Source organism: Hipposideros armiger, unplaced genomic scaffold (genome assembly GCF_001890085.2).
Source record: "Hipposideros armiger isolate ML-2016 unplaced genomic scaffold, ASM189008v1 scaffold_56, whole genome shotgun sequence".
NCBI classification, from domain to species: domain Eukaryota; kingdom Metazoa; phylum Chordata; class Mammalia; order Chiroptera; family Hipposideridae; genus Hipposideros; species Hipposideros armiger.
Window position 1 is genome coordinate 863,066 of NW_017731406.1, and position 26,376 is coordinate 889,441.

At 39.9% G+C, this 26,376-nt stretch overlaps 1 protein-coding gene across 4 annotated transcripts in view; it reads right to left on the minus strand.

Annotated features, from left to right (window-relative positions):
- Positions 1–26,376, minus strand: part of DIAPH2 (diaphanous related formin 2) — an 873,267-nt gene that overhangs the window by 89,190 nt on the left and 757,701 nt on the right. The window contains exon 28 of one of the 4 annotated variants that reach the window (XM_019641105.1): positions 6,658–6,837. The exons of the other annotated variants lie outside the window; for them this stretch is intronic. Coding sequence (XP_019496650.1) covers positions 6,824–6,837 — 14 coding nt within the window. The 3' untranslated portion in view covers positions 6,658–6,823. Of the gene's footprint in view, positions 1–6,657; positions 6,838–26,376 lie in introns of those variants that run through there. 4 annotated transcript variants of the gene reach the window in all.

Here is a 26,376-nt window from a genome sequence, read left to right on the forward strand (position 1 = left end):
ACACACACACACACACACACACACACACACACACACACACACTCTCACACACACATTTAATTCTAGTTGACATTCGATATTATTCTACATAAGCTTCAGGTGTACAGTGTAACAGTCAGGCATCTACACAATCTATGAAGTGATCCCCCCATAAGTCCAGTATCCATCTGGCACCCTACATAATTTTTACAACATTATTGATTATATTCCCCATACTGTGTTTCACATCTCCGTGAATATTCTGTGACTACCAATTTTTAGTTTATAATCCCTTTACCTTCTCCCTCATACCCCAACCCCCCTCCTATCTAGCAACCATCAGTTTGTTCTCTGTATCTATGAGCCTATTTCTGTTTTGTTTGCTCGTTTATTCCGTTCTTTAGATTCCACATGTAAGTGGGATCATATGGTATTTGTCTTTCTCAGTCTGACTTATTTCACTTTGCATAATATCCTCTAGGTCCATTCATGTTCTTGCAAATGGTAAGATCTCATTCTTTTTTATGGCAGAGTAATACTCCATTGCATAAATGTACCACAATTTCTTTATCCCATCACCTATTGATGGCCATTTCGGTTGTTGCCATATCTTGGCTATTGTGAATAGTGCTGCTGTAAACATAGGGGTACATATACTTTTTCAAACTAGTGTTTTGGATTTCTTTGAAGAAATACCCAGGAGTGGGATTGCAAATTGGTGCAGTCACTGTGGAAAACAGTATGAAGGTTCCTCAGAAAATTAAAAATAGAACTACCTTATGACCCAGCAATTCCACTCCTGGGTAAGGCAAAGTATTTAGAGTAACCTTAGTGTGGTTTCCAAGAGGATGTCTGCAGGATTAAGGGCAGTTCAGATTAAAGGGCCAGTGGTAATAAATATTTATCTAAAAGGTCATGAGATCTTTTTTCTTTTTAGATCTGGTACCTCGTCTACTTGTAATTTTAAATGTTTAAAAGACAGAGGAGACTATAGAAAATTATTTGTGGTAGTGATGGTTTAGGGTGAGGATAGGTGGGAATTACAACAGATAACTGATTACGTGGGGGCGCTGGGATGGAGAAACGGTGCTGAGTGGAAAACTTTGCCACTAGGGGCTGGAAAAGGCAGTTACATAATCCCTTTAACCACCACCGTCCTCTGCTGGCTCCACGAATCCCACCCTTTGCACTTCTGGCTTCCTCCCACTGGCCCCTTCCTTCCTTCCATTTCCTCTCGGCACTCCTCAAGTCATCCCTAGTATCCGACCATCAGCTTCTAAGGGCTGCATAGTCTCTGTTGAAGAATTAGTGGCATCTGTAGTCCGACGTTATGAAAAGTTGCCATAATATTTGTCAACTCTGAATCGAAAGCAAAAGACTGTCTTTTCTAATGTGGAGTAAAACGGTTTCATCTGAATTCTAACTCTCCAACGCCACAAACAGGGAGATTTCAAGGATGGAGACTCCCTGGCAGACAAACTCATTATTTTAACTGTCATGTATACAAACCGATCTCTTATGAAACACCCATCATTTTAGAAAGCTTTCAGAATAAAATAGAATTATGATTACCTCTCATAAGGAGGCTAGATAATCAGGGCCTCATCAGAAATAAAAGTTACATTAAGATGGGAGACCATTCTATTAAGTACCAGAATAAAATGTTTTGACACGTAAGTAGTATTTCAGTTTTTTTCTCTAAGAACTATTTAGAAAAAAATTCTTAACATAAAGATTTTTAAAAATACATTTAATTTACATTATATAGACATGTTTGTCTCTGTCATGTGATATTGGAGGGCAGATTCCATGTATGTATGCCTCATTCACTCATTTCACAAATATTCACGGACTACCGTATTTCCCCATGTATAAGATGCACCCTGTTTCGAAAAATTTGGGGGTCTAAAAACTGGGTGCGTTTTATACAGTGGTTGTATGAGCACAAAAACAAGCGTGACAAAAGTGGGAAATGCAAGTGAAAAAAACTACAACCACTGTATAAGACGCACCCAGTTTTTAGACCCCAAATTTTTCAAAAAAGGGCGTGTCTTATACATGGGGAGATACGGTATGTACTACAATTGACCCTTGAACAATGAGGGAGTTAAAAGCAATGACCCCCTCCCCCCAAAGTAAAAAAATCTGCATATAACTTTTGACTCCCCAATACTTGTTGTCCCTCAGTATCCAGTGAGGATTGGTTTCAGGACCCCCTCCCAGATACCAAAATCCAAGGATGCTTAACTCCCTTATATAAAATGGCGTAGAACAGTGCATGAAGTCAGCCCCCTGCATCTGTGTGGATTCCTAACTGTGGATCAAAAACAGTACAGGTATTTATTGAAAAAAAAATCCACATATAAGTTGACTTTCACAATTCAAACTTTTGTTGTTCAAGGGTCAACTGTATATGTAAGTACTGTAAAGATAACAAAGATGGGTTCCTATTCTACATAAAATGGATGTATAAATTGAATTGAGGATCCCTGAAAGTAGGAATTTTTGTTTTGTTCATTGTATCCCCAGCACCAACACCAAGGGCCAGCAACCTTTTCATTCTAAAGGACCAAAATGTAAATATGTTAGGCTTTGCTAGCCACCTATGGACTCTATCACATTTCTTCTTTGTTTTTTGCTTCTGTTGTTTTTATGACCCTTTGGAAATGGGTCATAAACTGTAAAAGTGTAAAAATCTTTCTTAACTCCAGTCCCACAGGCTAGAATTGGCCCACTAACTATAGTTTGCCCACCTCTGGTGTAGATCATTGCCCAGCACAAGGAAAGGCACAATGAATATTGGTTAAAAAAGTGAAGGAATATATTAAACGAATGACTATATAGGCAACGGAGAAATAACCAACATAGTATGGTCGATGCCCAAGAGCTAATTGGTAAGGAAAGGAGACAACTGGACAGAGGTATAATATATATAGTACTAATGATAGTCAGGGTTAGAAGACTCAGAGGAGAAGAGCTGGAATGACTAAAGAACATGACATTTGAGCTGACTCTTGGATAGGACTTTTAATGAAAATGAGTTCAAATGAGTTCTAGGTGGAAATCAGTTCTGATGACTTGTTTTAGACAGGCAATTTTGGAACTCTTGAAGGAACATAGGTAGTCATTTCTGTACCGTTCAGAAAGTATAAACCAAGAGTTATGTCACATGCTGAGGTTATCATTTTATTGCCTTCTAGTTCACCACCTACAAAAAAATGCCATTAGCAATCCAGAAACATTATGCGGAAAATCAAGAAAGCTATTTTTCTTTGAATGAGGATGATGAATTCAGTGGTGTGCTTTTGGTAACACATAAACGCCACTGTTAATGCTATGAGGTAAACAAAGCATTGTAGCCACAACAAAGCTTGCCAGGTTGGTTGTTAACTATAATCAAAGCAGTACCTTACCTAAAATAAGAGACAATTGGCAGACATACAGAGCCACGCCAACTCAACAATCCATTTAGAGTCTGATAATAAAGAGAAAGGACAATGACAAACCAGAGACACTACTGGTGAAACTGCACACAGGTATTTACATATTAATTATTTGACATTTTTAATATGTTAAAATAAGAGGTGTGGAGTTGGCTTTAGACTACTATTCATTTAGGCTATAACAGATGCAGGAGATTTTTTTATTAAAAGGCAGCAACTTCCTGAAAAGATAAATTTGAATATTCTAGGATTAATGAGTTAAAAAAGAGAAAAAAGCCCTACCTCATTTGCTGCATTATGTTTCAGTGATCACTATGGCAGAACTGACCTTTCTTTATTAAGTACTGCACATGTTCATTCTTTATCCGCCATCCAAATGGATTCGAAATGCAGTGAGGCCACTGGCTTCATTACTGCAAACTCCAGGATGCTCATTTACACAAAGGAAGTCGTTCGGTTCTTCTTGTCCCTCAATCCAGGGCTAATGTGCATGATCTGGGATGTGCGTAATCCTACTCAAACGGTCCCCTGCATCCAGCTGTCTTTGCAAACACTGCTTCTGAGTCTTAGGGTTTTCTCCCTGTGCTAGGTGATGACGGATGCCCTTTCCCTGGCTACTTGTCCCTGCTGAAAGTTACCACTGTCAGCAGCATGGCCTAACATGACTAGTGTCATACTCCATAATGATGATGACTCCAAAGCAGACATGAAACAGAAAAGAAATTGCAGCAGCAGCCACAGAAGAGGAAGCCTGCTCTGCAATGTAGGCATCACAAGCCCTGTCACTGCAAAATAATAACTAGGACTTGGAAAGACATAATTGTCCATCGATGTTTGAACTAATAAGGGCGACCATTTTATACCTCTAGACTTCCTCTCGATTTCCAATTAGGAAAGACAATATATGAAGAGTTACCTGGCATTGGACTAATTGCACCATAGTGCTGACCTATGTTTATTACAGCCATGTGATACATTTTATACTATGTCAATGTGTCTATTAGCGATTCACTCTTAGAGACCCACATAGCAATCCAGGTTAGGTTTCAAGAAAGAATGTAGTGGATCTCCGGCTCACCCTTTGGGAACACTATCCCCGAAAAACTTCAAATCAGTATAGTTTTTTCTGTTACTAAATTTATCTGGGTTTCATCGGAAATGCATTGAACTTGGATTTTGCTTCTCTGTATTGCCTGGCCTCAACTTCGGACACAGAAACTGACGAAGTAATAGTCAATTAGGTTGACTGCTGTCACTGTGTGGTGAATGAAACAGTAAGTGCAGGCTCTGCTTCACAAAGGCAGCTCCTTTGAGCAATGACTTATTTATCACAGACATTCACATGGATGCTAGAAAACGGATCCAGGATGCTTGCCTGGCAGCTGACTTACATGAAAAGGGCATTTGAGAGCCAAAGAAAACATTATAATCTTCCTTTACTACCACATAAAAAGACGTGTAAGGTATCAGAAAGTAAAATAATCTATTTACACAACATGCACTTTCAAAAGCATCATTGGATCCAGATGGTCAACAATGGGGCAGGGCAGCCTGAAATTGTGGCAGGCTGTATATCCCACATTTCTTCAGAAGAGGAGCACGAAAAGTAAAAAAGCTGAAAAAGCCTCAGGAAAAAAAAATATCTGAGAAGTAGGACAACATGGACTCTTTCTCACTCCACGAAAACCTCTACTACGTGGCTTAGCGAAGGTATGAAGTGCTGTGATGAACTTAACACAATTTCATCGATAATTACCAGAGATATAATCATAAACATATTCCCCATTTTCCAAGAATGTGAATATAAAATATAGTTACCCATGAAAGTAGGCTGAACATAATAGGAATATTTCTGATGGTTCAAAAGGTACTTTGGGGCATTACACTGCCTCAGGGTCATCATTATGCACATCAGTCATCACTGCTCTGCAGCTGTACAAATGTGCTGGGTAACAGAGTTCTTCAGTTTAATAAGAGGCTACCCAACATAGCCGACTCTATTTATTGTGAAAAAGAAAAACGTAGTAGCAGACTAAATGCATAAAATTAGGCCTGTGGCATTTTAGCCTGTTCTTCCATTAAAAATAATCACTAATGGAGAATTGTTTCAGACCTCCTTTCTTTGTGATTTTCTCATTCTTGCTATCGGGTTTCTCTTATCTTGCTATCGGGTTTCTCTTAATTTTCTTTCTGCTCTGTATTTGTCTCCTACCTCCTTTTAACCAATTTTTCTTTCTTTTTTACCCACCTGGCACTATACATAGTTATTACCACATTATTGACTATGTTCCCTTTGCTGTACTTTACATCCCCAGGACTATTTTGCAACTGCAAATTTGTACTTCTTAATCCCTTCGCTTTTCTCACTCTTCCCTCAACTCCCTTCTCATCTATCACCCTGATGAATCTAGTCCCCACCTGATACCATACGTAGTTACTCCAATATTATTTTTATTTATTTATTTTTAAAGATTTTTATTGGGGAATTGGGGGATGGGAACAGTGCTGGGGAATTGGGGGAAGGGGAACAGACAAGTTGCTGTCGTTTTGTTCTTCAGTCTAGTTGTGGAGGACGTTGCTTCACTGGCCCAAGTTGGCACCTTCCTGGCGCTCTCCCCGGGCGAGGCAGATCAGTCACCGGCTTCTGGACAGCCGCTCACAGCAACTGCTGGCTACACACGGTAGCCCATGGCAACCCACTGTGCCACAGGGGTTGCAGCCTACGCCGTCGCCGGCGACTCACGGCAGCCCAGCTCCAGGTTGAGCTGTTGTTCAGCATCTTAGCTGTGGAGGGCAGTGTCACTGGCCCTCATATGTGGGATCCGAACCGGGGCCCTCTGGTGTCCCAAGCCAGTTGTTAACCATCGCGCCACTCGGCCGGCCCACTACAATATTATTGACTATAATCCTTATGCAATAACCTGTATCCCCACTTTACACCTATTTTTCACCCCATCTTCCAATTTCTTTATTGACTTCATGAGCATTCTATCCAGGGCTTCTTTCCTTATTTGGGGAATTTCACTTCTCCATAGACGTCCTATGCCATTGCTTTTACCGTTAAAGGGAACAGTGGGGAGAGAGCGTAAAGAAAAATTTTGTGTTTGCCCCCTCTTTTTCTTTTTTTTTAAATTGGGGAATTGGGGGAGGGGAACAGTGTTGGGGAATAGGGGAGGGGAGCCAGCCAAGTTGTTGTTCTTCAATCTCAGTTGTGGAGGGCGCCGTCTGGCTTCCTGTTGGCAGCTTGTGGCCTCTAAGCGTAAGGTGCTGTGTTCAATCTTAGTTGTGGGTGAGTTTGTCCCCTCTTGAAAGACTGGGCTGAGAACCAGGAGACCTGAGTTCTAGTTCCGCTGTCATTAACTTGCTGTAACCTGGAGTAAATCACTTCCCACACTCTGGGCCTAGTTTCCTTCCTCTGAAAAATGAGAAACTTAGATTAGATGATCTGTCTCTAAGAGCCTTTCTGGCTCTACCATTCCCCATCTAAGATTTGATCAGCAATTACACAGGATAACAGTTAAGCAGGGCAGTTCAAATACACGTAGCTTTTGATAATAGACCTCAGTCTGCAAGTTGATCTGTTTAGAGCAGGGGTCGGCAAACCGCGGCTCGTGAGCCACATGTGGCTCTTTGGGTACATTCCGTCTCAAAAGTTTGCCGACCCCTGGAAGAGCCAATCCTGTCCCTCACAACAATTTAAAAATTATTTGAGAGTCATAAATACATTTTTACATAATCACCATTATCTGAATAATATCCTTTAAAAATTTTACAAATGAAACTATGATAGTTTTATTTTCATTTTCAATTTTACTTCAGAGCCACATGTACGTACCCAAAGAGCTGCATGTGGCTCGCGAGCTGCAGTTTGCAGACCCCTGGCAGCTCTTCCTTTTCAAAAGTTTGCGGACCCCTGATTTAGACCATAACATGTCAACTCATCGTCAATTCCTTTGCTGTTGGCCCTTTGGAGCGCTTGTACTTAGTGTATAATTTCTTGAGGAAAGGGGCAATTTCTTATTCCTCACAGTATCCCCAGTGCTTAGAACAGTGCCGGATACTTAGTCACAGTTAATAAACGTTCCTTCTACCTGGAGTTTCCCCATCTCACATAATTTTCTGTTCATAAATGGTTGCATTCTGTAAATTTCTTGCACTTAAACTATTCAGTGTCTATGTTTTCTATTTAGTTACCAATAATATCCAATTCTTTGGAATATAACATTTCCCTGGAAAACGGCAGGGCTAATGGGAACAACAGTATTTTCAGAAAGAGGCTGGGCTGACTCATAAGGGAATCAATGTTCACCTAAATAATTCACTAAAACTTACTGCTAGGACTCTGCACCGGGATACTACTCGTGTTACTAAAATTTCAGTTCCTACTCGAAATTGTGACTTTCAGAGTAAAAAGCTTAAAAAGCCATGACTTTTGGAAATGCATTTGAAAAGGCAGCTGCAGAAATAATAAAAAGTTTTAATAACACATTTCTGCTGCTCAAATTCCAGAAGTAAGCCTAAAGTGGTATAATAAAAATTACTGTTATAACTCACACTTAATGTCAGTAACAGGATTTTAGTGAGGGAACTCTATTAAAAGAAGTTCTCAGAGTCATACATGGATCTTGCAAAAACAGGAAACGAAAATCTGTAGACCAGTTACAGGTATTAAATTAAAATACTGGTGTTTGTTTGGATCACTTTGTTGAAAAGGTATGCTTTCTTTGCATCTTGAATTTTACATTTCTAATATGTAACGATGATTAATTGTAAAGGACACATGTAAGACTATAATGCAGCTAAATGATGCATTTGTAATTCATGTGAAACAACATAATTAGTTCTCCAAGGGTTCATCAATATATTATTCTACTAAACAGAATACTTGAAAGTCCCACTTGAGTTTTAAATGCAATATGAAGCCTTTATTTTAAGCATGGCTTCCTCTGTGTAATATTTTCATAATTATTTTCCAGCAACAAGAAATATTCGGTTGGTTGTTTTTTTTTTCTCGCTGTTGGCCCCTCATGCTGCGAAGAAAGCAACATGATAAATTCATTTATTTCAGTACAAAACTGACAGATTTAGGGAGCTATGTTTAAAATAAGAAAAAAGGAGAAAAGATCTCAGTTCAAAAATGTTATGTTCTAAGAGGTGAAAAGTTGAACTAAAGTAATTATTTTAAAAGCCTACATTTATTAAAAGCCAGAAAATATTTCTATTGCTCACCTCCCCCTCCCCCCCAAGAAAAACCTCTATCATACAACATAATATTAATAAATAGAAGTCAGCTTTAAGTACAGAATTTGATTCATGGAAATAAATTATAATCTTCCAATATATAGCAACATTTTTGCATACACTAAGAGAAAACCCCAAAGGCCATATTCTTCATCTGATATGTGCCCCTATGTACAAGATGAACCCCTTCACCCATATTTGTCTTTCAAAAACGGTATCAGTGTATGTTGGCTAAACTTTTAGGTATGGGTTAATGTGAGTCATACACCTTACACATCTCATGGAAGCTCTGCCGTTTCTTGTACCTATGGTCTGTTCATTGTCTCTAGAAACTCTGAAACTTGAAAAACGCACAGTGCTTTTGAAAACAGGCTGGATGAGGTCATTCAATGGCTCTTCCTTCTAGGCTTCCAGGTAATCTGATTTTTAGCTGCTGTTCGCAGTTTATTTAGAAAATGCATGACTCCAAAGAATAGTATTTATCTTTGTACAGTGGCCTGTCAATGCGCCTTGCTCTATAGAAGGAGAACCCAAATTAACAGGCACAAAGCCATAGGGGAGCAGTCACTTAAGTGCTGCCAAAGGGACCAATGAGACTTTTATTCCTCATGCTGGATTTGGTAGGGGGCTCAGTGAGAGTGCCTGCTAAATTAGTTTCAGACAATAGTAGCCCGCAGCACTTCCTGTGCATTAGCCATTTTCTTTCTTGTGGGGTAGAAAATAGAAGGTTGGAGGAAAAAGCAAAGGAAAGAAAGGGATAGGAGAGTGGGTTCAAGAAGCGCCGCGTATGCGCAGGAGCGGAAGGAGGGGATGTAAGAACACCTCTCAGATCTCCAGAAGGTACGTTCAAGGATTCAGGCTTACATACCTCACCAAAGGGCTAATGCAGGCCAGTTCAGCAAACTGTTGAATAATACTTCACCTCTTCTGCCCCCAAAAATACCACTGAGTGGCCACAGTGGCCGAGTGTCCTTACAGACAATGTTACCCTGGTCTAGATAGAATATGGTTAACAAGCGGTATTGAAATAATGGATAGAAAGGTACTATGTAAAAGAGGAACAAGCTTTTCATTACTGAGCTAAGCTCATTCTCTGGATGGGTCAAGTCCAGGATAATCAGTGTGGCTCTGTAGGTGTGCTGGAAGGACGACATTGGAGACTTGAATTTTTTTCCCCCAGAGCATAACTGAGAGTCTAGTTTGGTCTCAGAAACTAAAGTGGCCCCCTATGAAATGCTCCTTATGAAGTGTCCAGTGCAGTGACACACATCACTAGGCACTTGCCACCCTCTTGAGCCAGGTTTGCTCTTGCTCAGTTTCCAAGGAGTCCTTGGGGGCTGAGCTGGGACCCCAGTAGTCTGGAAGTATATAGGAAAAGGTCACTTGATCTTAGGCACTGGGGTCTCAGAAGGTGAAAGGGCCCCAGGAGACCAACCTGCCAATCACACTAACTGCGCTGGGCTGTAACAGCTGTGGAACCTCTGAGCAGTACCCGGAGATTTGGGAAGAGACATCTCTCAATTCATTATTGTACCCAAATTTATCTTACCCAACATTTTTACACAATCCTTTGTACACAAAATATACAGCAACATCTGATCAAACAAATGCCCAGTGGAAACACAGTGGGAAATGTGGCCCTAACAAACAGCTGTCTCACATCTCATAGCTACAGACCCAGAGTAAACCTACCCATGAAAGCTCTGGAGCAGGGGTCGGCAAACTGGGGCTTGCGAGCCACATGCGGCTCTTTGGGTACATTCCGTCTGAAAAGTTTGCCAGCCCCTGGACGAGCCAATCCTGTCCCTCACAACAATTTAAAAATTATTCGAGGGCCAGCCAAGTGGCTCAGTTGGTTAAGAGCTCGCTCAAGAGTGCGAGCTCTGAGCAACAGCGGTTTGCATCCTGCCTGAGCTGAGCTGCCAACAGGTGGCAGGATGGCTCAGCTACGAAAAAAAAAATTATTCAAGAGCCATAAATATAGTTTTACATAATCACCATTATGTGAATACCCTTTAGAAATTTTATAAATGAAACTATGATAGTCTTATTTTCATTTTCAATTTTACTTCAGAGCCACAGTTTGCTGACCCCCTGGCAGCTCTTCCATCTCAAAAGTTTGCCGACCCCTGGTATGGAGAGTTCTCAGGGAACACTTTCCTTAGATAACCCCCCGCACAGGGGGAATTTGGTAAGGACTTTCTTCCATCACATTAATGGGGGACTCTGCTCTATTAACATAGTGGAAACTGAAAGATAGCCATGTGGATTCATCATCATGATTACAGCTATATTACTCTTCCAATGATAAAACAGGAGTCAACAACTAGAGATTATTCATGAATGCAGCACAACTGTGTGCTGAATTCTTCCTGGCCATGCTATTTTAGGCACCGTACAGACAAAATACAGCATTTGTTTTATTAAATGACCCAACTTCCAGAGCTCTAGTTCATGTCCAAGTAATCAACAAAGGTGTTTTAGAAGACAAAAGAAACAGCTGAATTGATCCCAAAGTATAAGTGGGGAGAAGCGGGCCTCCCTGATCTAGCCACGCCATGGAAATCAAATGGGAACATGTTCTTCGTTCCCCTTGCATCCACGTCTGGTATTTGTCAGATCCCTAACCCGAACCACACTCGGGACCAGAGTGACTGGCCTCCTCCTTACTTGCAGACACAGATCTGGCTGTCTCTTCTCTGGACATGACCGTCTGGTCTCCCAGATTTGTGACCCGACCCCAAGCCTTTAGCATTTACCCCACTCTATGGGTCAATCCTCAGAGACATTCTCTGGGGGCTCACTTGACTCACTCCGATCCCATGACAATCTCAGATACATGACAGACACCATGTTTCACCTTTTGTAAAATGCACACTTTTTTTTGTATCGTAACAGCTCTGAGGCTAAGAGATGCATCTAACAATCAATGGTGTGTTGTGGTTTCATTGGCAGCAATTTCTTTCTTGCTCAATGGGACATAAGCTGATGTATATCTGATAACTGATATCATTTTAGAGTCAATGATATATGGTATAAGAGTAAAAATCTAGTGCCTCAAGTCCCCCGATGTGATGGCTCAACATACAGAATATTCTGTGCATGATGCCTGTGGGTTGCACTGCTCTCTTCAGAGATAACTTAGAGACCCCTTCGAAAGATGTACCTTATATATAGGCCACAATGCCTGGGATTAGATGACCCCAATCACAGTAGGTTACACAATGGGTAAGTGCCAAAGAAAAGTCTCTATAGACTACCAGGAGAGCTCTTTCTAGCAGGAATCCTCTCTTCTGAGCCAAACCAACCAAATCCTTCTCGGGGAAATTTAATGAGACACACAGAGAAAGGAACATAAAATGGTAGGCAGCAGCGGAAGCTAAGAGAGATAGAGGATGTTAAGCAAAAGTGACACGGCAATAGAAGCCATGAATAAGCAGACATCTTGATGTAGAAAGAATAGAGAGCGCCTTCATGGTCAGGCAGCACAAAGAATTAGATAGACAGAAAAACAAAAATGGGATAGCTGAGTCACCCTAACAGCAAAGCATGAGAGTAGATGGATTAGTAAGGCACAAGTGGAGTTAAGCACATCAGACACCTGCTCCTAAAGAAAGACTACCAGCAGAGTGGTCATTGTGTCACCAGAGCTGCTGTCAGACTGCCAGCGCCACTGCAGTAATGGGGACATTCTAGTTTTGATGAGGCACGGCTGGGCAACCACGGTGCTATTTCTTCCCCTTGTTTCCCTAACATTATATCACCTAAGAAAACCTCAGCATGCCTGTTTCTTGCAACAGAAAAAGCCCTTTATACAATATTAAACAAGCGCGAGGAAGCGGCTGATAAAGTACAAAGAGAATGTGGGAAGGAATGTGGTAAGAGTTACAAAGTGACTGAGCCAGAGAAAGGAGTCGGAGGTCAGCCTGGATGAGCTCAAAAACTCGAGGGGCGGGTGCAGGCCAGAGGTGGAGGGCCAATTCCATTCCTGTTCTTCTTTGTACTCTGTGCAGGAGTGTTACCATACATCAGAGTTTCTCCTCAGTGAGACTATCTTATTGGGCCCTGGCCAAATCCTACAATATGGCTTTCAGCAATAACGCTCAGGGCACAGCACGCTCAGCTCACCTCCCTTCCTGAAATCACCTTGGACTAATCAGACTCGGGCTTTGTTTCAGTCAACAGGTCGAACAATATTCCCACGATTATTTGAATGAGTTCGGTTAAGCCAAGATCTATTAGGGTACTTACTGTCTTCCTGTCCAACATACCTTAAGTGGGTCCAAGCTCTTCAGATTGAGGACTGAAAAAAACTACAACTCCAAGTGGTATTTTGATCTCTATGTTGGCGTTTTTAAATATGAAAAAAAGTATCAGTTTTAAAATTTCATTTATGGAATACAAATTGGGAGAATTATTTTCTCCCTTTGTAAGAGAAAACTATCAGTCGAAAGCTTCTCCTAATTCTGGATCACAAGGAGCTACTTACACATGGGATGTACCAATTTCTACAAGGGTGTTAAACAGAATTAGTTTCATTTATTGTCTCACCACCTGTGAAGGTTGCGAACTAAAACGTGATTATGCTTTCTTTTCCTTTTAACATTGGAATGAATTTAAGACTTGAAATGGTAGTAATTCAAATCCAATTTGTTACTCTTAATCTTTGGAAAGGCGTAATTCTGTTACTGTCTGGAGTATCTGAATTCTAGCAATAACCTTCTGGGATAGTTTCTGCCCCTTTAAATGTAATGGTTTTCTTGCACTTGTTTGGTTTTGAAAAGACCAGAGCTTGTTTCATTTGGGTGTCTTTGTTGCTGTTCTATGGTTTGACAATATGGAGTGAGCTGTAATTCTCTTACATTTTGGCTATCTAATAGGCAATGGATTTCCTGCACGCTCAGGACTGGTCATCACTGTGGATATTACTGTGTAAGGAAAGGGATAAAATGCAACAAAACAGTCATCTTGGCTCAGACATGCATTGGTCACCAGGACAGGAAAAATTTCAAACTGTATAATTAGTATGTGACAGCATTCCTTTGAAAACATGCTTACAAAGACTTTGTCACCTCTATCGTTCTTATCCTCTCATCACCTTGACTACACCTTCAGTCACCTTTTAGGATCTTATTTTCCATGAAATTCATTAATAAACCTAATTGTGGGAATTCCTGTCGCTTATTCTTTAGACGAGTGGCCTTAAGGAGTATTTGGCTTTTTATTACATCTCAAACTCCCCACAGGAATCCTGGCGGTTAGGTGGGTATCACTGAAATACTCTTTTGGTTTGCCAGCGCCAGAGTAGAGGGGACATTCCAAAAGGCCTTTTGTAATGTAGTCAGTCATTCCAGGGGAAATGCATAGATCAGCATGCATTACATTGTATTGCTCACCTAAGTAAAGGAAACTGCCCATTTAAATAACAGTCTGCTGTTCCTGAGGGGGAAAAAAAGTGACTGCCTACGGGCACTGGGCTAGGCGCCTATGAGGTATATGAGCAGACCATATACCTAAATAGTGTGTATAAAATCAAGCTCTACAACTACCGGGTAATGCATACAATGGCCACAAGCAATGTTCCGTGAATTAGCTAGGAAGTTTCCCCACAGCCTAGATGATTTTATAAGCCAGTTGCAACATTCATATTGTTTAGGTAACAGATCAGCTCTAGATTGAGCTTCGCTTCGTTTTCTTACAGCTCTCTCATTTTCTCCAGCTCTAGAGTCCAAAAAAGCCCCAGAGAACACTAGTGAAACGAAGGGCATATTCACACCAAACATTACTCTCCTGGTCTACAGTAACCACAGAGGAGACAGTTCCAGGCAACTAAAGCGATAGCTGTACTGCCAGTTCCACAAATGGCTCTCAAAAGCTATTTTTCAATAGTTGAAACTACTCATTTGCTTAAGTGAAAGCGTATGTAACATGCAGCAAAATGATAATTGGGAAAGACATCACCATTTCCATCAACTTTTTGTTTTAAATTACTCAGAGTATCTTGAGTATATCTTTTTTTTTTAAGAAAAGAAGCACAAATTAGATGCAGTTTATTTTTCTTGAAAATAAATGCTGACTTCTATTCAGAGCTTGCTAATAGCATTATTTCTCCTTCTCTTTCTGTACACACAGAAGAAGGGAGGGGAAGGGTATTGGGGGGAAGGGAGTGTTATAATAAAGACCTTTTTGTAGAAGTGTTTTTTGCACCTTCAATTACCTCATGGCAGGTGCAATGACCACTTTGTGCTCTCCTGAGAACAAAAGTGGCGATTTGTACTTACAAATACATAACTGTATCAGTAAAAATGAGGCCATGCTGAAAATCCGCCCTGAGATGTTTAAAGGACACTGAGTTTTGACTCAAATTTACACATAAGTCAATGCCAAATGACAAATTTCAAGCTTCACAAGTTCAGACATTGATCAGGGAATTGGAGTTTCAAAGCCACAAAGCTGAAAGCTTTTGGAGCAAGGAATATTCAACAAACGCTGTATAAAAATGCATCAATGAAATTTAATCACCTCAGCAAAAACCAGCAAGGCACAACAAGTATTTGATGACTGAAGAATTCTAATTTCATCTGTTCTTTGGACTTCCCTGGAAAATGAGAATGCAATTACTGTCAAATGTTGATAACTGCATTCTCAAAACGGACTTTCGGTCCATTTGAAAGGGTATGAAATAGTGCCATACATTTGCACAGAACTTATATTACTAATGGTTCCTACATACATTACCACATTTTGTTCTCACTTCAAGGCTCCATGGTAGGACAAATATGATTTATCCCCATTTTATACATGGAGGTGCTGAGGGTAAGAGTTTGTCTGAGGTAACAGAGTTTAAGGGACTTCATGGGTGTGTTCCCCCCTCCCAATTCATATGTTGAGGCCTAATCCCCAATGTGATGGTATTTGGAGGTGAGACCTTTGCAAGGTGGTTAGGTCATAAGAGGGGAGCCCTCCCGAATGGAATTAGTGTCCATATAAGAAGAAGCATGAGAGAGACGATCCCTCTCTCTCTCTCTCTCTGTCATGTGAACACACAGTGAGAAGGCTGGCTATCTACAAGCCAGGAATTGTAGATAGATGGGAATATACTGGCACCTTGATCTCAGACTTCCCAGCCTCCAGAAATGTGGAAAATAAATAAATGTTTGCTGTTTAAGCCACCCAGTCTATTGCATTTTTGTTAGAGCAGTCTGAACTGACTAAGATACAGAATTAGGAAGCACTGGAATTAGATATTAAAAAAAGAGAAAATCTAGTGATCTTTTTCTCTATTGCAGGCTATGAGAACAGAGACTCTCCTTGTTTCGACATGATAATAAGTGATTATCTTTGGGTGTGAGACAAGGGGTGCTGCTGGTCCCACTGTGAATTGCTTTTGGTATTTACAGGCGCACATTGATATCCTAGGCGGCTTTCTCCCCCTCACTCAATAAGTTCAATACCTTAATGTTCTTTCATTACAGGTTGACATATGAACAATGTGCATATCTAGCTGCCTACATACAGTTAATATTAATAAGGCTATTCTACTCTAGGAGAGTAAGCGTGTGCCATTATTTTAGTCTAAGGTAGTTCTGTTTCCCCATTGGGTAAGATGAAGTGATGGGTATGATTAATCTTATAAACTCTTTGAAACATGAAAAAGTCTTGTACAGGTTGATACAATATTGAAGTAGAACCTAATGTTGAAATGGGGGCAATAGGAACAACTCATAGAAGAGAATCTATTTCTAAATCATAAAAGATAAATATGGACAATAGTGACTATATATATTGGTATTATAATCACCAGCTACTGTGCTGTTTCTATTAACTATTGTGTTTAATCCTCAGAACAACAATCCTATTAGGCATGCATTGTTATGTACATTTGATGGGTGAGAAAATTGAGTTTTAGAGAGGCGAGGTAATTTGACTAAGTTCACAGAGCTAGTAATGGTGGAAGATGGATCAGAATCCAGTTTATCTGATGCAACGCTGCTTTTTTTTAACCATTATGCCTCTGGTGTTCAAACTTCAGAAGCATGCAGAATAATAATCTGGGGTACTTGTTAAAAATATCGATTTTGGGGCATCACACACTATGATTCAGTAGATTTGGGGTGGCGTCTGAGAATCCAAATTTTAATAAGCTCGCCAGGTAATTCTCATGCTGATTTTTCCCCCCCACAGACTTCAAGGAACACTGACATACCCTATACAGGCGTAGCTAACATTGCTTCCTCCATATTAATTTCATGTTAAAAACAAGTCATATATTTGAGGTTGTTTTTCTTTTTCTAAAACTCATAATGCTCACCGTCTCAATGTAATTGAGAAACGTACCAGGAAAACGGAAATTGTGATGTGATGTGATGTGAGGGTACTGATATTTGCATAATGGCTGCATATGTAAGAAACAGATTTGGTCTGATTCAATGAGCCAGACAACAGGCTTTCTTCTCTGTAGGTTTAAGTAAAGGCAGATAGATAGGTAAGTAGAAGAAGAGAGAAAGGAGAAATGAAGGTAAAGGGAGAGAGGCAATTAAAGAGAGAGGGGGAGCAAGGTAAAGGCCTGAGCTGCTTTTGGACATAAATACCTACGTTTCTCTCAAAAGACAACCAGGTTCTGATTAAAATTTGTATTTTGACAGACGTGTCTTTTATCCGGTTTTGTTTAGGGCCTTAAATTGATGACAGGGCACACAATCCAATTGGCAGTTGTGATTAAGAGGTCAGGCGGTGAATTCAGTACTTAAAAAAAATCTCTCTCACTCTTTCTCCACCCCAGCCCCCCACCCCACACATCAGCCTCTGAATTTATTCACATCAGCAGGAAGCAATGGCTGAACACCACCCTTCTCTTACCAACCTCAGGACAAGCTTCTTTATCACCTTTTGCTTCATGGAAATAAATGCAATGATGGTTAGGTAATCCAGACATTTATACAGCTTTTCAGTCTCAGTGATTGTTTTCTTCTTCTCTTTCTGAACTATTAATCTAGTATGAAAAAGCTTAAAAAAATTAAAAGGCTTTTTAGAAAAGGAATCACTTTTGTCCCTACACAAAAGAACAGCAAAAAAGGTACTCCCAAGGACAGAGTCCGTTAAAAATCAGATTATTTCCACCACGCTCCCCTATTATTCACCTGTCAGTAAAATATGTCCTCTCATTGTCTCGGTTTGAATGCCTATTTTTATCTGACTGCAGCTATATGGTCATTTTTGTATTTATTACTAAGTTCTTTGGGTTTCCTCCCCGTTCTACACTCCCCACCCCAGAGCATGTTTTTCAGTTCTTAAAAACTGGGCCACATGCCTCTGAGGAGAAAGTAGTGCATTATTTCTTTCCCACCTTTTCTTCTTTTTTGGCATCTCTGAGGCCTGCTATGCCCAGAAGTGCTTCCACTCAAGCTGGACCATCAAATCAATTATCACAGCAGTCTGCTTCCTAAATATGAATGGCAATGAATGACAACAGGCTCAGCAAACTTTTAGCTTTGATTTGTCATTGGTAATGTAACCCCTTTTTTTTTTCTTTTCAGTCCCTTCCCCTCCTCCTTTTCTCCTAGTCTCGCCTTCTCAATCTCGCCTTCTCTCATAGATGTTTGAGAGGGTCCAGCCGGTTGGCCAAATTCTCCCCGCCGCTGTCTGCAGCTGCATTGTACCAAATCTTCAAATAAAAGCCTCACCTTTGTGAGTCAGTGTCACACGATAAAAATGGTACTGGGAGCCATTATTGCTAGAAAATCTCTTCCCGCTAAACTCTCAGCCTGATTATTACTGCATCTGAAGAAACACAACAGTGTTGCATATCCTTGTTCATTTGGGCTGTTTAAAATTCCTGCCTGCTCCAGGATTTGAAGCTTCAATTGTTTTGTGCTTAATGTTGCTCATTTCATATCAAGTTCTTGGTTATGTGAAATACTTTAATTTTTAAAATGTTATTATATCCTAGCTGTTTAAAAAGATTGAGAATGCCATAAAGAGAGAGACTGGTTTGAGCAAACTATAACTAGCTCTCATAATGCTGTGTGTGGTCATTAATCCATCACGTTTGTGAGGTCCACAATTTCTAGAATACTATATAGTGCCTTAGTTTCTTTTCTGAAACTGGCAGCCAACGATGCCAGACTTTTATCAATGATATGTATAAATATTGCTTTTAAAAATGAGTTCAAAGCAATAACATAACTTGAAAATAACAGGCAAGAGAATAAATTACGCCCAACAGTGTTAACCAGAAATTCTGTGCCAGTATCTTAGAATATAGATCGCCTTGATTCAGTTAAATAATGATGCGTTATGTAAGGCTATACCTAGCGCCAGTTAGTTGTTGAATTAAGTGGTTGAGTCTATCATAATTAGTCTGCCATAACTGAAAAATAGTCATCACAACCTACTTTGTGACACACAGACACCACTCTTTGTGTACTGCAGGTGTGGAGTAGGGATAAAAAGAGTGTCAATTCTAATTCCTATCCTCCAGGAACAATCTAACTGACCAGCTAAGTCACACACACATAAAGACAAAACTATGATAACGGGTACTATTTGCTAAGCATCAAGGGAATTACATAGAAAGCAAACATTATATAATTTTAGGGGGAGCATATTACTTCAAAATAGGTGGTCGATGGTGCCTGCAGGAGGTAGATGAGATCTGACAGACACATGGTAGAAGCAATGGATGAGGTTTTCATAGGCAGAGACTAGGCGAGAGGTTATTCCCATTGGGCAAGTAAATGGCTTAAATTGATATAGTCATTGCTCATTCTTTGAAAAAACTATTTTTGAGCTCAAAGACCTTTCGTGCCTAACTGTACAAATGGTTAACTAAAAATGAACACAAGAAACCTGCATAAGGTAGAAAAAGGTCTATCCGTCAATGGATGATAATTTTACGGAACAGTCTTTCTGCAGCCAGCCCCGAGGCTTGAGGATATGAAACGCTGGGTCAAAGGTGGCTTTCTAGGGCTCAGTAATAGCTGTAACAAACAGGATTCTAGGTCAGGCTGATTAGAGTCTTTATAAAGATAGAGCCTGATCTCCTCAGGAATTCTGAAGCGCTCCAAAGGAGATCTTAATGGTCAACTTCTATTCAGATTTATAAAGGAGGTCCTCAGCTGAGATTGGATGTGCTGCAGTGCTTGCAGTCTAGGACCGGTCCAGTGCAGAGCTGTGTCCCTTGGGGACTCTTCCTAGGCCAGTGCCCAAACCTTCTGTATCAGTTTCCTAGGGCTGTTGTAACGAATTACCACAAACTGGGTGGCTGAAGACAACAGAAATGTATCTCTCACAGCTCTGGAAGCTAGAAGTATGAAATAAGGTGCTGGTAGCATCGGTTCTTTCTGGAGGCTCTGAGGGAGAGAGAATTGGATCCAGGCCTCTCCCCTAGCTGCTGCTGGGTGCCAGCATCCTTGGCACCCCTTGGCTTGCAGCTGCATCGCTCCAATCCCTGCTTCTGTCATCACATGGCCTTCACCCCATGAGTCTCTGTGTCACTGTGTCTCCACATGCCCTTCTCAGAAGGACACCAGTCACTGAATTTAGGACTCACCCTAATTCAGTCCGACCTCATCTTAACTGCATTACATCTACAAAGATCCTATTTTCAAATAAGGTCACATTTATAGGTACCGGGGGGCTAGGACATCAACATATCTTTTGGGGGGACACAATTCAACCCACAACCCTTTCTCAGCCAATTATTAAAGTATTATTCCTTTAAGTGGATTATATAATCGCATTTCAATTATTCATTTCCCACAATTTTCTTTGGCAACATGCAAGTTCATATGACATCTAGACCTAATAAATAACCTGACTTTCAATTAAAAAATAATGTCTAATTTCCAATCTAGTTCAGTACATATTAGAGCTGTCTTCAAAATCTATTCTCTACTTCACATAACGGGAGCAAGACGGTGAACTCAGAGTTACATTAGGCCCTGTGGGGAGATAAAAAAATGATAAAAAAAAATCAGCTCCTACTCTCATATAGTTTACAGCCTTGAGGTTTCACAGCATAGAATGTTGGCAATGGAACAGATCATAAAAATCATCTATTCTAAACCACTTGTTTTATAGATGAGGCCTTTGAGGTCCAGAGAGGTTAACTAACTTGCCCAGGGCTCACCAAGTTAATTGGGGGACTAGAACATGCGAAGGAAACAAATGAAGGGCCCAGTTTTAAAGAAACCCTGCGATGGCTAGTATTGTGCTTTCAGGTATGCGGTATGCACTGAACATTGATGATGTGCCGTAGAGAGGTCAGATCAAGGTTGAGCAGCCCAGCACAGTTCTGGAGTAGACGCCGAGATGCCCCCTCCTCTCCTCTGTCCTGGTCTCTGAAGGCCCCCAGAAAGCAAAATGACTCCCTGACCCTTCTTTTCCTGGGTCATGGGTTTAGCTCAAGTTTCAGTTGTCTGGGGAAGCAACACCTTTCCAGTAGAAAGGTAAGACATGCTCTTAGGACTGTGCTGTTCTGCTTGTTGGAATTCTCTGGTGACCAAGAACTCATCCGGGAAAAGGAATTCCCAAGGAGGGTAGAGGTAGAAGGAAGGAAGGACTCAGGCATTACAGATTGGCCACAGATACGAAACCTTTAACACATGGTTCATTCTTTCCTGTTTCAAAAAGGAAATCCAATGTGCAGTATTACTAATGGATTTTGAAGAAAAAAAATAAAGTCTGTATTGTCTATTTAGATATAACCAATTGCTGGATTAGCTGGCAAGTCACTTTAGAAGAAGTCAAAGCTCTTCGTTCCTGTCTCCTTTTCCAGAAAATGTTCGATATTTAAAAAGTGACTACCGGGAATGAAATTAAAAACCACCAGTCACTGGAGTTAAACAACAAGGAAATTCCTATGGCATTCTATCATAACCTAACTGAAAATTTAACAAAACAAGAAGGAAAAAAAAAAGACAGGAAATCACAGGAAGGAGCCAGGAATTTGCTTATCTTGTTACTTTTTAACCAGTATTATTAACTCATCATCAAATGAGCCCAGTTTCTCTGAATTAACGGCACCAGCATTTAATCTGACTTGCCTAATAGAGGGATAAGCTTGCTTCTTGCCCATAAAATGTACAAGATTTAAAATTAAAGTAGACAAGCGCCATTCTCCAAGCCAACTTTTTGGGATGCACTGAAAAATTAACTATGTTTCTACTAATTTATTCAATATTTCACTCAAAATATTTTTTACATAATTGCATTTCTTAGAGCTAACTCTAGAACTGCAATTTCAAATTAGGTGATTTCAAGTACACCTATATGCCTACATGTGAATTAACACAAATTTTAGCATCATCAGCTTGAAAACAGAGCTTCTGAGAAACCAAGGAACGTGTTACAGACTAACATAAACAAATTTACATAATCAGAGATTCAAAGACATGGTAGAATGTCACATTGCCTTTGGGATTTTGAAAAAAGAATAGCATTTGACAAATAATGCCTTATAGTTACTATTTCAATGAGTGCATAACCGTGGAACAGAAGTTTTGGCTCTACTAGCAAAAAGCATTAGGAATTGAATGCTTTAAGTGTATGCAAGTCACACTTCCTTGGTGATCCTTGCATGATGGTAACAATACCAATAGATGAACTCTCATAAAATATTTCTTCTTATAAGGAAGATACGATGCAAGCTAACTCTGGAAAATTCCACAAATGAGTAACTAACTAGAAGAGTCACTCTTTCACTTATCACTAACTCATGCCCAGAGAGCTGAGTTTTTGTCATTTATGATGTAGCTGAGATGAGGAGCTTTTTAGTGCTTTTTCATTAGAAACTTCACGAAGACCTGTAATTGGAAAAGTACCCATTACTAAATCTGAATTCTATAATAGTCCCCACACTTTACTTCAGTGGTCAAATATACACACAGAAATCAATGTGAGGTTTCAGCAGGACATGTATAGGGAAATTTCACAATATATTTGAAGTCTAAAAGTACTTCAGTGTAGTAATTATTTGATTCACCTTCTGAAAACTATAGAGATGATGTATCGCATGACTTTTTCTTTCTAACACAATGGATTATGTAACCTGAAAAGGATATAGTTTTTTAAAATAATACTACTCATTCAATCGAAAAAATGTAGTTTTACAGCCCAGGTTGTTTTGAAGTCGGATCTCATAGTACAAGTTCTGTACAAAAGCACGTTTAAATCTCTTAAATATTGGTTGAATTTCAGAATTTCAGCCCGCAGACCCAGGAGACATACAATTTAATTAGGATTATGCAAGATGCAGCCATGGACTGTACACGATGGCGACAAAAAGGGACTTTTGCTTAGAGTATTTATATCTTTGCTATTTCACTTCTTTCACAAGCTCAAGCTGAACTTTGCCAGTTTATGCAAATCCTTGGCTAAGGGATGTGGTTTAAGTGTAAACTTATACTTTTACAATTTTAATGTGTTAAACCACTGCTCCTCTTGACTCCATATGAAAAAATACAGCTGCATTTTATAAGTCAAAACACCCTAGTCAATTACAGGTACTGTACATATTTTATGACTTAAACCAAAATTTGAACATGATTTTCTCAGTCTTCATGTGAATGTGATGTGACTTATCTCTAAACAGACTGAAATTAATGAGAAAATATGGACATTTCACTTAGAATGAAAGACTGAGATGACAGGAAATCTGTCTTAAGTATTAACGTGTTGGGTTCTAACAACACAAAGTAAAGCTACAATTGAGCTGAATTTCACATGTAATATGGTCCATGTAGGTGGATTTCTAACGTCTTCCTGATGACTCATGTACAGAGCTTTATTCTTTGAAAAATGTGTCATGTTGTTCACTTCAGGTTGACAATACGGTTAGTTTGTGATCAATTTGGAAGTCCTACAACCTTTACCGAAATGAGTGAGAGGTGCAGCTTGACAACTGTATTTACTTAGCTAGCATGATGATCAGAGTCTAAAACTTGCATTTCAGGATGGCATATTACCTATATGGCGCTGATGACAAACCGTTTTCTTGGCAAAGGACTGATTGATGGCTCATTCTTAGCATGCTTGGAGAAACACATTACTAAGATAACCCATGCCTTTTTTTACTCTGTAATATCTACAGATGATCTCAATTTCAGATGACTCTAAGTAGCTAAACACGAATAAAAAGGAACATCTTTCTGGCTCATTAAGGCAATTGCTCAAGCTGTCATTAGCATTACCTCTCTGAAAACGCAGATACAGGATGCAGTAGGCCTTGTCTGCGGCAGAAACTAATGGCACAGAGCTACCTTTTGACAGCAGGACTAAATTTACATACCGGTACTTTACATATTCAGTGAGTAAAGGAATAATTTACATTAATCAAATAAGCTATGTTTGGGGGATTCCCCCCTCCCTTATTTGAAATATACCTCTGCATGTTGTAGGCCTCGTAACTGACAACTGCATACTTAATGAATTAATTGTGCTGAAGCAAAAAGGGGCCTTTTCTACTTATTTAACCCTACCCATGTTCTATAGGATAATTGTAAATTACGCCTCAGAAGATAAATAGCAAGTCATGCCTGAAAAGATGAGATGCTCTGGTTTTCATCTGTGAACCTGCTAGGTTGACTACCTGTCAGATAACGTTGAAGCCAGGATTATGCCTTGAAAAGCTGACAAACCACAGATTTTTATCACTAAGGCAAACCTGCTGGGTTTAAACTCTGTGAACTTTAATTACCTCACATCTAATTAAAAGAATGAGATTAAGTCCAAAGGGAAGGGGTGGGGGCTCTGACAAAGAAAAATTTGGGAATTGTGAGGGATGAGACTTCCTTTTCACAGATCAAATTTCTCCTTTCTCATAAGGCCGGGTTTATACACAGAGGAGCCTCCAGGACTCCCTGGGCTGCACAATACCAGGGGTTATCGAGTCCATCCCAGAATGATAATCACCTGCCCTATTCCCAAGAATCCCCACAGGAAGAGATTCTGCAAGTGCTGGGAAGGTTTCAAACTGCTAAGGGCACTTCTTCAGCTTATCAGACAGAAAAAATGAAAATTTTTGTACTTCATCAACTGAAAAACAAGAACAATCTGTGCTCGAAGGGTTGCTTTTAATCTTATTTTTCTTTATTTAAGGCAAGATAACATAATTACCAGTCCTTTCAGAGTTTCTTATTTTGTAATGGAATAGTTATGAAATATTGAATGATTTAACCAGTAAGTATACTCATTGATGGTCCATTCCTGCAGTTGGCAAGCTAACCAGTAAGTACTTAGATCTGGGGCTGGATTTGGCCTGTAGGCCACAGTTTGCCATCTCCTGGCCTGGCCTGGCCTAGTCTATATTTAAGTCATTATACAGGGAAGAGAAAATAGCGTAAAACATGGCCACTTTTCATAAAGGTTGGAGAAACAAGGACAAAAACATTAAAAGAATGGCAAACAATATAATAAATGACTAACGTGTGTGGGACAGCCCATGGGGACTAAAAGAGTAGGGGTATGGAGGATACGACTTCGTGGTAGAATAGTCAGAACAGGACCCATGCATTGACTAATTGTACCAAGAAGAATTAGTTGGATTTATATAGGTGGAGAAGAGAAAGAAAGGTAACTCCAGATGAGATAATATGAACCAAGACAGAGAAACCATCATTTAGCAGGATGCATTGTGGGAAATTGCAAAACTTCCTGTCTAAGCAGTATCAATTGGAAAATTAACTTATTTGTTCAATAGCTAATTATTGATCACTACTGTGTCAAAGCATTACGCTAAATACTAGAGACAGTGTGATGAGGAAGATAGAATTCCTGCCCGCCAACTGCTCACAGTCTTGTTACAAGGCCAAATAAGCACATAGTTATAATACTGGATAGAATATGGGATAGGATACTTAAGCTAAAGAGTAAAGCTATATGAAAGCAACTGTGGTAATTTCTCAAATTACCTCAATTCTCAACATCCCATTCATTTACATTTAGGGTAGAGTTTCTGTGATTAAAACCGGAAAGGGAATCTGAGTGCAAAATGAAAATCTCTTTGTGACTCACCCAAGGCCTGAGCATTTAAATGTTCAGACTTAACTGCCTCTCCCGGAGAAATGGCAAAATCACATAAAGTTCCTCTAAAGTAACTTTCAGGGACACTTTGAAGATTATAATTTTAAAAGGGATTCTTATTTTATTGGCTTGATTCACTGGAACTGGGCCTTATATCATTGGCCCTAACAAGGCGCATACGCCCATCTGTAAGTCTTTTCAGCAGTGAGGTAAATTACTGTGGAAAAGCCTAGAGTGTTTTTCACAGAGATCTTTAAGAAAAGCATTTATATCTACCTGCATGAGATGGCTCAGGATCAATAATGCCTAGAGCACAGCATGAATTTTCAACTCTATGATTTGAAAACTCTTAAAAGTATTCCAATGACTATTTCCACTAATCACTTATTCTTTAAAAATGTAGCAGTGTTACTAGTCTTATATGAGGCAAGAACTGAAAATTCAGCTACACGCATTCCTAGGAGTATGGCTGAACAAAATCTGAGAGACCTCATCAGCCTCTTGCATGGGCCCCCAGGTGAAAGGCAAGGTCACGAGGAAATAGCAAAGCATGTGGTTTGGAATTAGGCAAACGGATGTTTAGACTCTGATTCAACTGCTCACTAGCTGTAAACTTGGCCAAGCTACTTCACCTCTCTAATCCTCCATTCCTCTCCTGTAAACTTTGGAAAACAGAACCTAAAGTTCAGGA